The sequence below is a fragment of the Schistocerca piceifrons genome, chromosome 6, assembly GCF_021461385.2.
Source record: "Schistocerca piceifrons isolate TAMUIC-IGC-003096 chromosome 6, iqSchPice1.1, whole genome shotgun sequence".
Taxonomy (NCBI): domain Eukaryota; kingdom Metazoa; phylum Arthropoda; class Insecta; order Orthoptera; family Acrididae; genus Schistocerca; species Schistocerca piceifrons.
The window spans coordinates 466132473-466144587 of record NC_060143.1 but is presented as its reverse complement, the minus strand read 5'-3'; the positions used below and the strand labels follow the sequence as shown (position 1 = coordinate 466144587).

At 37.9% G+C, this 12115-nt stretch overlaps 1 protein-coding gene across 1 annotated transcript in view; it reads left to right on the top strand.

Moving 5' to 3' along the window:
* LOC124802423 (glycogen phosphorylase) overlaps positions 1-10924 on the top strand; it is a 166584-nt gene extending 155660 nt beyond the window's left edge. Inside the window, exons 13-15 of the mRNA XM_047263191.1 lie at positions 9353-9574; positions 10057-10386; positions 10529-10924. Coding sequence (XP_047119147.1) covers positions 9353-9574; positions 10057-10386; positions 10529-10723 — 747 coding nt within the window. The 3' untranslated portion in view covers positions 10724-10924. The remainder of the gene's footprint in view (positions 1-9352; positions 9575-10056; positions 10387-10528) is intronic.
* Positions 10925-12115: the final 1191 nt, after the last annotated feature.

Here is a 12115-nt window from a genome sequence, read left to right as displayed (position 1 = left end):
AAAACTGACACATGAACAATACACGAACAAAAATGTAAAGAAATAGGCTGTACAGAGAGATGGTTGGAACACTTCTATACGATACTCAAAGTGTCTTATAAAAACTAACAAAAGTGCCAAATGCGGAATACCCCACAAAACTGCAAGCAGAAAACTGGACAAATGTACTGTAAGTAAAATAATCATCCTTTGCAATGCACTCTTTTTTTTAGATGCAGATGGCAAGCCAGATTGTAAATATGTTTCTCTAGAAACCACTGATGATGCTTTATTTTAGTAAAACAAGGTGCATTTGGTGACAGAAATACACATTTTACTGTAGTTGCAAAGGCGGATTTAAAATGCCTTCAGTAATTTCAGAAATAATCTCAGAAAGGTTTGGTGTCTTGAAAGAGGCGTAAAAGGGGGGTGGTGTGAGTTGTGTAAACCAACATTATAGTGAGTGCCTATAAAATGTTGCTTGTACAATGTTCATTATGGAAGGCTATTACCCATAAGTATATTATGTGCATTTTTTACTGGTATTATAAATTACTGTATATCCAGAGGAGCCAAATGATTGATGAGTGCCACAGTTTTCTTCCTAGCATCATCTATACTTTCCCTTGAAGGTATAAACTATTTTAAAGTGCATAAATGTACAAGAAATAATAAGACACCTATAAAACACCACACTGTACAACGTGCTTGCAGTAAGACACAGTTGCAACCCCTAAAATCAGTTGCCTGTGGGCAAATTGGGGAGACTAGTTTGGTTGGGCAGGGACTGCACCTTAGAGTGAAATGATGGGTCATTGGGCCAGACCCATCAGATATATTTATGGAATTGGCCCATCACAGAAATCTGCTTGTATGCAACCAGCTAAAATGGGAGGGGCAATTCAGTGCAGATTGAAAGAACGCAGAAAAATATTTTGCTCAAAGAATGTAGAATCTCTTAACAATGCCTACAATGGGAACAGCTCTTCAAAGTGTTACTTTATCATGAGTTCGATATCAGCCAGTACTGCATATTACAATCCATATGATTCAGCAACATGCTTCAGGCATGAGGACATTTCATTGTTCAGCTAATAGAATACAATGAATTGTCTGTTGAAGTTGAAATCAAATCTGACTGTGAAGTTATCTGGACATGAGTAACCAGCCTTGGTGAACTCAAATTAATAATTGGATGCTTTTACTGGCCACCCGATTCTGCTGTAAGACTTGTGGAACCACCCAAAGGAAGTCCACACTAAGTGGCACATAAATATCCCAATCATGCAATGTTAGTTGGAGATAAATTTAATGTATAGAGAATAAACTGGGACGCCAGTGGATTCACTTCAGGTGGTACAGACAGAGAGTCTTGTGAAATAGTTGTGAATAAATTTTCAAAAAACTCTCTTCAGTTAGTTCAACAACCCACATTAAATGGAAATATTTTAGGCCTTGTAGTTATAATCAGACCTGACCTTACCAACAGTGTGAGGCAAGGACTAGTGATTGTGATGTCATCATAGCAAAAATGTGTGCTAAAGTTAATAAATCCATCAAGAAGCCTAGGAGAGTATTTATGGTACAAAGAGCAGATAAGCAGTTCTTGGTGTCGTACTTGGATAGTGAAAAGACATAATTTAGTTTCAGTATGATATATGTAAAGGAATTATGAGAAAACTTTAAATTGAATGTAAGTCTCACCCTGGCGAAACATGTAGTTAGTAAGTGGATTAAGGATGGAAAGACTCAGTGTTAGCAATAAAATGTGGAAAATGCTGAACAAGAAATTTTTTTTTACTCTCGGGTAAAAAAAGAATCACAAGGCACACAACCACTTTCACAACCTTGCTTTGGCAAAAGATCTTTCTGAGAACCTGAGAAGATTCTGGTCCTGCATAAAATCATTAAGCAGGCTGAGGGTTTCTGTCACTCGGCAACCAGTCTTGCGCAACAGAAGGCAATAAAAGAAAACCTGAAGTTTTAAAATTTAATGTTCAAAAAATCATTTACAGAGGAGGATCACATTAACATACTATCATTTGACCATCACACAGATTTCCATATATGGGAAATAGAAATAGGCATCCCTGACATTGAGAGTCAACTGAAAGACTTGAAAGCAAATAACTCCACAGGTCTGGATATAATCCCAGTTTGGTTTTACAGAGAATACTAAACAGCTTTAGTCCCTTACTTAGTTTCCATTTATCAGGAATCTCTCACCCAGCACAAATTCCCAAGTGACTGGAAAAAAGTGCCAGCAATTCCTGTATATAAGGAGGATTTGAGAATGGACCCACAAAATTAGACCCATGTGCTTAACATCAGTACACCACAGAATTATTGAACATATTCTAAGATCAAATATAATTATTTTCCTTGAGACAGAAAAGCTTCTGTCCACAAATCAGCACAGATTTAGAAAGTGTTTTGAAGTGAAACTCAGCTTGCCCTTTTTCCTCAAGATATCCTGTGAACTATGAATGTAGGGCACAGGCAGATTGCGTGTTCCTAGATTTCCAGAAACAGTTTGACACCATGCCTCACTGCAGACTATTAAAAAAGGTTTGAGCATGTGAAATAGGTTCTCTGATATGTGAATGGCTCAAAGACTTCTTATGTAATAGAACCCAGTACATTGTCCTTGATGTTGAGTGTTCAGCAGAGACAAGGGTATCATCAGGAGTGCCCCAAGGAAGCGTGATGGGACAACTCTCATTCTCTATATACAGGCTGACCCAAAAGTCGGTTAACATTTGAAAATGCACTAAAACACGAAACACTGTAGGTAGAGAGGTATAAATTCACACATATGCCTGAATTGACATGGGATTTTATTGAAACCAAAAACAAATACAAAAACTGGCTAACAGATGGTGCTGGACAGCAACACATCAGTGAGGCCGCATGAGAAGCATGTCTAAAATGAGCTGTCATGAGAAACACATGCTGGAAGATACAACATTTATGCAGAATGACGCTCCACCCCATATTCCTACATGTATGAAAGATCTCTTGTGCATATCGTTTGTTGAGGCTTCCATGCTGGGCTGCCATGTCCATTGTGCTTGAGCTCCCAGGCCCCAGGCCTCAATCTGTGTGATTATTGGTTGTGGAGTTGCCTGAAGTTGCAAGTGCACTGCGATCGTCCAACCTTACTAGGGATGTTAACAAGACAACATCTAATGGAAATAACTCACCATACCTGCCGATATGCTATAGAGTACTGTTCAAAAATATTGTCCCTCAACTACAGGTATTGTTAATGAATGTTGGTGAAATGTTAAGCATTTGCTATAAGGAGCAACACCTTTGCTACATATTAATTGTTGTGCTAATTATTGCTTTTGTATCATCTGAAGTGCCATCTCTTGGCTGTTTCATGTACATTTTTGGTTTTAATAAAACCCCATATCATTTCAAGCATGTGTGTCAATTTTTACCTCTGTACCTACATTATTGTGTGAAGAATTGAATTTTCAAATATTAATGAACTTTTGGGTCACCCTATATATAAATTATCTGAGGACAGGATGAGGAGCAATCTGTGTCCCTTTCCAAATAATGCTGTAGCATATCGAAAAGTATTGTTGAATGAGTGTAGAAGGATACAAGATGACAGACAGAATTTCTATTTTGTGTGATGAATGGCAGCTTGCTGTAAATGTAGAAAAATCTAATTTAATGAATGAGTAGTAAAAACAATTCTATAATGCTGAAATACAGTATTAGTGGTGTCCTGCTTGACAAAGTCGTGACAGTTAAAAATCTAGATGTAATGTTGCAAAGTGATATGAAATAAAATGAGCGCTTAAGGACAGTAGTGGGGAAGGTGAATGGTCAGCTTTGGTTTATTTGGATAATTTAAGGAATGTGTAGCTCATCTACAAAGGAGACCACTTACAGAGCAATTGTGCAACACTCTTGAGCAATGTTTGAGTGTTTGGGACCCCACCAGATTGTATTAAAGGGAGACATGGAAGCAATTCAGAAGCAAGCTGCTATATTTGTTACCAGTAGGTTTTGTCAACATGTGAGAGTTGGGGAGATGCATTGTGAACTCAAATTGGAACCCTTGGAGAGAATACAATATTCTCTTTATGAAGCACTGTTGAGAAAGTTTAGAGAACAGCCATTTGCAGCTGACTGCAGAATGATTCTGCGGCCACCAACATTTATTTCGCTTAAGGACCATGAAGACAAAGGCAGGAAAAATTAGGGCTCATGTGGAGGCATAGGAAATTAAGCATCTCTTGATTGAGTCATGGAAGTTTGATGATAACATTTGCATTCACCATGCATATAGTTTCATAAATAAGGGAGCCAGCATACTATTCTTGACAGGGCTTTCAAGTAACCACCTAGAAACTAGCCAAAGACTGGCAGTGCACCATACCAGTAGTTGTTCACATTTTGAATGCCGTGCCTACTCCAAATATATTTCTGTCAGTTGTACAAATAAACCCATATTAACCTGCATTAGTTGCACAATGCTTAGTACCATCAGTAGTCACTGTGGGATTTTAGTCCACTTGGCGATAAATACAAATTTAAAAGTGCAAATCAACAAAGTAAATGAGAATATGCTGTTTATTATGTTTGATTTTAATGTACTAAGTACATACCTTTTATAAAGGTACATTTTTTTCTGTCCACTTCCACTGAAATACTAAGTCTCCAAATATGTTACAATATTTGTGTGGATATGAAAAAGATGTTTAATAATATCGTAAACAGGATGAAAGGCACACATTCGTTCAACAGTTCTTTCAGTTTACACAGTTCAGTCACAGTCCTCTGTTTTTTAAAGATTCTGAACAAATAACACATGCATGTTCCAAACACAGATATTTACTCATTAGCAGCAGCTGTACCTGGTAGGTCTGTTCTTTCTCCTGTTTCAGTATACACAATGTCCTCTCTGTTTGTTACCATAGTTGGTGGGCCTTGCTTTCACCCCAATTTGGAAAATTTCTCAAATCCTTGAAGGAATCTTAGACAGTATGGTACTCATGGCAGTTCGGACTCACGTGTGTTCTGTAACAAGCTCATAAGACAACTGGTGCAGAAGATCTCTTTGTGGAGAGCAGCTGGCTGGGTTGTTGGCAGCATGAATCACTAAAGAAATGATGCCTTCAGCATTAAGTAATGAATAAAATATGACCATAGGCCATCAGCAAGTGTGTCTTGCACAGTTTTAGACAGCACACAACTTTTCACACATGTCTATACCTCCTTTCGTCTTGTTACACGTGACTATCATTTCTGTTTTGCCTGTCTCTTCATCAGCACTCTCATCATGGTGGAGACCGGATAACTGTTCAAGATTTTTGCCTTTCTTAGGAGTAGATGTTACAAGACTGCAAGATTTTCTGAACGCAAACATATTTGAACCCACTGAATGCTTACTTGGCTTTGTGAATTCACGTGGCAATTCCTTTTTGTTTTTGCATGTGGTTCCTGATGAAGTTAGCCAAAAATCTTTTTTCAGTGTTTCAACCAGCTGAAGATTGGTAAACCAGTTATCCACTGTGATATTCCTGTGAATTCCTTTGATGGAGGTAGACAGTCTCTGAGCTACAGCGACTTACATAATATGACCCCTCTGGTTTTGTTTCAACATATACTTCCATATCAAGGGCATAATACATTTTGACCTCAGAAAGGGCAAATATTTTTATTGCGTATTTGTTCGACTTGCGGGGTATATACAGTCTAAACTGACAATTGCCTCAAAATGCCTCTAACTTCTCCTAGATTGTGAGGTATTGAAAGGGAGTGTATGCTGTTTTGCAATTCTAGACAAAAATGTCAAAATGTTTCGTATTGGAGTTAACTTGTCATATTTCAGTCTTTTGTCTCTTGCCAAATTGCAGACAGCTGAGAAGGAAGCAAAATCTAGACAGTGACATGGTGACCCTGAAAATTTCTACCTCTGTGTCATCAATCTTCCATAGATTGTCTGCATTTGGATGGTTAGCCTTCATCATTCCAGCCAAATGCAGTAAACCTATTGGAGCTTGAATTTCACTTGCACTCGTAGCATTGCAGTCCCTGTCTCTGGAAAATTTACCCTTCTGGGGCTCAATAAACAGGCTTGTCTTTCCTGTTATTGTGCTGATAATATCATCACTAAAAAAATGCTTCCAAATTTCAGTTGGTGTTTTCAGATGTTTTAGAGTAGACTTTACACCAGGAACATGGATTATGATATTTTCGGACATGGTTCTAACATTTTTGGAAGGTTCATGTTTATTCCATTTTGTAACCTGATCTTTTCCAACATACACTGGATCATTTTTGATATTGTCAATAGTGTCTTCACCATCGGACATCTCGTGTTCTGTATGAGAATTTTCAGGTTGCTCCTATGCCTTATCTACACTTTCTTCACATCTATCATCAAAGTCACCTTCATGATCGCTCTCTGCCAAAACCTCAGCAAGCAAGTTTCTAATTCTTTCAGACTTTTTCATGTGCAACCATTCTGTAAAATAAATAAATAAAGTAAGTAGCTAACCTGAACCTAACAAAACAATGTAACTAACAGAAAGTAACACTGCAATAATAAGAAACCTCTTGAAAATTAACAATAATATGCCAATAGTAGCATACCTTTTACTATTACTCAGGTAACACCATTGCTTGCACGGGACTGTGAGTCCATAATTGTCAACCATTCCACCACCACTGCTTCAGTCCAAATGACACAAAGGCATAACATAGTACTGCTGATTGTAGGAAGGTTCACGGATCAAGTGATTCTTAGGTCCAACAAGATTAAAAGGAAAGAAAAAAAAAAATCATCCGTATGGACTGTCAGTCCACACACAACTACTGCAGGGTTAAATAACCAGACTTTTCAGAAGGACTCTGATTCTGATAATACAGCAATGGTTCTTGTTCATTTGTTTATTTTGGATAAAAAATTTACTGTTTCATCTGGCAGACAAACCTGTAAATTTTTTATTTACGTGTATGTCACATCTAGGCAAAAATCTTGAGCTTTCTCCATCTTCATCTGGAGCAATTGAATGTTGTGACTGCTGTCACATTGACCATTTCCAGCCCACTGACATATCAGTTCTGTAACATTTGTATCAAGGATGAAGACCAGCAGTACAATATGGCTGTGAGATATAACTAACACATATGGTGCACCTCAAAGACCTGAATAATTAAAAGATTTAGCAAGAACAGGCATTTCCATTTAATCTTGGATGCTGTCAGTGGCATCATCTACTACTATACTTTAGATATAGGACTACAATACAGCCAGTTAGTCTTTAGAGCTGTCAGCGAACTTTAAATGCAATCTTTAATGCTGTCAGCCAACTTTAAACTGTATATTCTGATGATGCTCTTGTACATTTGAAGAGCAAAAAAAGTGCAACTTGTGGCTGTTATTAAAAACTTAATTAAAACATAGGCAACGTATTTTATGAATCTGATACTTATGTAAATCGTGTTATTTGAAGTACACTGGTGTCCAAAATTGAAGTACAAATGGAAACTTTGCAAGGTTGCATTTACTTTGCCAGGAAACAGTTTAAATAGATGACAGTAAAGTAGAAATAGTGTAAAGAATACAGAATGTAAACAATTGCAATATGCGTAACGGTAGACAAAAATGTTCTTCGTTTTTTCCAACTTAACAGCATTGCTCACACAGTCCAGCAACTGATTGATGTGCACAGTATGGAGTGTGACCACCTCTGGCAGCAACATAGGCCTGACAATGATGGGACATGCAGTGAATGATGTCATCAATCGCATGTTGAGGCAATAACCCGCATTCTTGCTGCAGAGTTGCTTGCAAGTCTTGGGGAGTGGTTGGTGTATGCTGACATGATGTAACCTGTCTCCACAGTGTATCCCATGGGATTCAAATTGGAAGAGCTAGCAAGCCATGCTATGCATACAATATGTCCAATTTCCAAGACATCATCAGCCACCCGTGCTCAATGAGGTCGAGCATTGTTGTCCATCAGTACAAAGTCTGGGCTCACAGCACCTCACAACAGCAGCACATGAGGTCCCAAGATCTCATGATACCTGACAGCAGTTAAACCTTGCCGATTCACCCGTACAATTTCCTCAAGACCTGTTCGAGTGGTAAACATAATCCTTGCCCATGCCATTGTGGACCCTCATCGATATCAATTTGTTTCCACAAATTTTGGGTCTCAAAATAGTGTTCCACATTCCTTCTAGAGGCAAATCGATTGAGAATCACTCTCCAGACCATATCAGGACTCACCTGTGAAAGAACATTGGCTCGTTCTTCAACCGTACAGGTGGCATGTTGACAACTCCCCTCTAGATGTTCCCTCCTGAGAAGACATGTCAAAGGTACATTCACAGCAAGTCTCCGACAATAAAGGCCACTCTGCCAAAGCTTCCTCTACACCGTATGCCTCGATCCAACGTGTCCAGAAAATGCTGCGAGATCAGATCCCAGTTGTTGTACAGTACTAAGTTGGTACTGTTGTGCCCTTACAACCAAGTAACAGTCCTCTCTTTCTGATGTCACACATGGTCAGCCCTGCCCGGGTCTTTGGGATACAATTTTGGTCTCTCAAAACTGTCGCCACATCCAAGACACAACAGAACGATTCACATTAAGCCATTGGTCCAAATCAGTTTGCAACTGTCCTACTTCCTTTCTTCCTATGGCTTTCCAGTGGAGAGAGTCTGGTACGTGTCTTTTCTGTACCATCCTGCACCATCTGTGACTCAGTACATTGTGATTGTGGACAGGTACTACCCCGTTTGACGGGTGCCCTGTTGTCATCGCTCGCATGGTTATCCGTTGACCAGTGTGCCATCTTCAGTGCAGAACATGATTGTAAGGACATTTGTTGATAGTTGGTATGATTATATCATGACTTGGGCACAGAACGGGGAAATAGTGGTTTGTTGCTTCAATTTTGGACACCAATGTGTATTTATTAGTCACGTCTGAAACATAAATGGGCAACACAACATTTACAAGTACAGCTTCTGCTTAGTTATATCATTTACACCCAGTGTCCATCTATATGAATGACAACATCATTTTCACAAATGAAATATTTGCAGTAAAGCCATTACTTCATGTGTGTAAACAAATAGTTTATTACACTTACTTATGTGGTATGTGGTGATAAAAGAATGGGGAAGCTCTGAGGTACACGTTCCTAGAAATATAACTTCTCTATGATGTATTTCTTTGTTCAAATATGAACCTGAGAAAGATACCAAATGGGGAAAAGAAGATTTATTTCTGCGCAGTTCATAAGATCTTTAAAAAAAAGTCATTGAACATGAAACCAAAAGAGTATGTAAACTGTTCCATCTTGTGAACTCTGCTTTTGTTTGTTTTTCATAGGCTGCTCCAGGTTATTATATGGCAAAGAAGATTATCAAACTAATATGCAGTGTTGGTAATATTGTGAACAATGATCCTGTTATTGGTGACAAACTAAAAGTGATCTTCCTGGAGAATTATAGGGTGACTCTGGCAGAAAGAATAATGCCAGCAGCAGATCTGAGTGAACAAATCTCCACAGCAGGCACTGAAGCTTCAGGAACCGGGAACATGAAGTTCATGGTAAGTGTAGACAAAGTACAGCAATACACCTACCCCAGTATGACTGATTAAGCATAAAGAATGAAGTTCGAAAATGACAAATAGAAGGCTTTTATTTTCTCATTATGTCAACCCTGTTAAATTCTCACAGTTGATGGACATGACTTTTGCCTTTTAGATTGTATTAGGAGGTTTCATTGAACTGTATGAGTAAATGTCAAATTATAGTGCGAGTGGCAATCGTGCCAATTTTTAATAGCATAACATACAGCTGGCCACAGCACTGTTAATTCAAGTAGTTCTATACCAAGATGTAACCAGAACAGTGAATAACTGAATAACGATTCACATGTTTCAGAGCGTAAAATATCTTTTCACCATCACTAATATATTTCTGTTCAAACTCACCATTGATTTTATCCATAAACAGCTGTAAAGTTGTATGTTTGTGTTAAAGCAGGCCAAAATAATCCATTATATTGTGTACTATTTTCATTTTCTAGTTGAATGGTGCTCTCACAATTGGCACATTAGATGGTGCAAATGTAGAAATGGCAGAAGAGATGGGCCGTGATAATATTTTCATCTTTGGCATGACTGTTGATGAAGTAGAAGAACTGAAGAAGCGTGGCTACAATGCTTACGATTACTATAATAGTAACCCTGAAATTAGGCAGTGTATTGATCAGATACAGAACGGTTTCTTCAGCCCAGGCAACCCTGATGAGTTCAGAGATGTTGCTGACATGCTAATGAAGTATGACAGGTTCTATTTGTTAGCTGACTATGAAGCATATATTAAGTGCCAAGAAAAAGTTGGTGAAGTGTACCAGGTATGTGACAGGCTTGATACACTTAAAAATCTCTTCAAGATGAAGATACTATGTATGAAAACTTAACGTATCATGACTATAAATCTATGTTTCTCGGATTATCATTGTCACCATTGTTGTTAATTCACTGTTCTGTTCCCAGAACCAGAGCAAGTGGACAGAAATGGCAATAAATAATATTGCTTCATCTGGGAAGTTCTCAAGTGACCGCACAATAGCAGAATATGCCAGAGAAATTTGGGGTGTGGAACCCAGTTGGGAAAAACTTCCAGCACCGCATGAACCACGTGAAGAGGATGCTGCCAAAGAAGCACCCTCCAAACAAGCTAAGAAGTAGAATGGCTGCCTCCGGAAAGACCGTTTCTGTGTGGCACACTCTGCTGCTGTGTGCAAGAAATGTTTAGTGCGCTTACTGTAAAGAAAAGAACATTTCTTTGCTGGGCAGGTCTGCCACTGAAAGACTCTTGTGTGTATAAGAGTGCTGACATCATGTAAATACATTGTGCTATTTTCAGAAATAAAAGTAAACTAAATTTAATTTTATTTTTATTTATTTTTGCATATATCAGTAGCATGTTTTAACAGGCTGGCTGGGCATTAAAATTTGGAATGTGTAGAAAGAATGTTTTCAGCTGTCTTCCTCTTACAATACAGCCAATGACAAATTTAATTATAAACTGAATTTTTTAAACAAATATTAAGTATTTTAATATAGTACTTGTATTATTACTGCTCACTGCCAGTATAAGCTCCATGAAATTCAGCCTGCACATGTAAATAATACAATCTTCATCACAATATGAAATAAATGTAATTTTAGGAAACTTCTTGTATTAAATTAGATAAAAACTTATTTACAGAACAATTTTTTTTCCAACAACTCTGTTCAGAAAAGTAATTAGTGATATGTTACAAACTGATACATTTCTATTTTTGTAGGGGTTGTTTTCTATATTCCAGTGAAAATATACTGTTTCATGTAGGTATGGCAGCTTAATAATATATTCTAACAATGGAAAGTCCAGGTAGGATCGTAACAACATTATGAAAAGAAATTCTGATGTTGTTTTAGAGAAATTGTCTACTCATATGTTCTATGAGAAATTAGTGCAAGCAAGCTCTTCCAGTTTTCATTTGATGGTCATTAATGTATAGCAGAAAATTTCAATTTTTTGAAAATTTTACCCTCTAATCCTTCCATTGGCAATGCAATGTCTTAACTACAACAAAAGTGATCCTCCTTTTGCTGAAGCTCATTAGTAAAATTGGGACTACTGCTGCTCAAGCATTTTACAAACCCAGTACAAAGTATGGCTTGGTGTAAAAACACATGAAGTAAGTAAAAAGTTTGAATGCATACTTTGTTATGATTGTCATTGTAATCGCAATGTCCACATGACGGTGGATGTAGTGCTCATTATTGTCCTCTTCCCCTCCCCCCCCCCCCTTCCATACGAAACCTTGAGCAGATACTAGTATTCAACAGTGGCCTGGCCCAGTGCACAGCCTAAGCTCCAACCCTGACAACTCAGGCAACATTGTAACTGCATTAAAAAGTAGAGTTATAATTCTTATTGGTGAAGTTCTGTGCCATTCCATTGTAGTTATCCCATTCCAAATCATGGCATCAACTATGTAAACCATCTTCATCTGTTTTTCCTTTATACTATTCTGTCTTCCACTGTTTCCTAACATTTTGCTTCAATTAAAAAAATATTGTACACCTCAT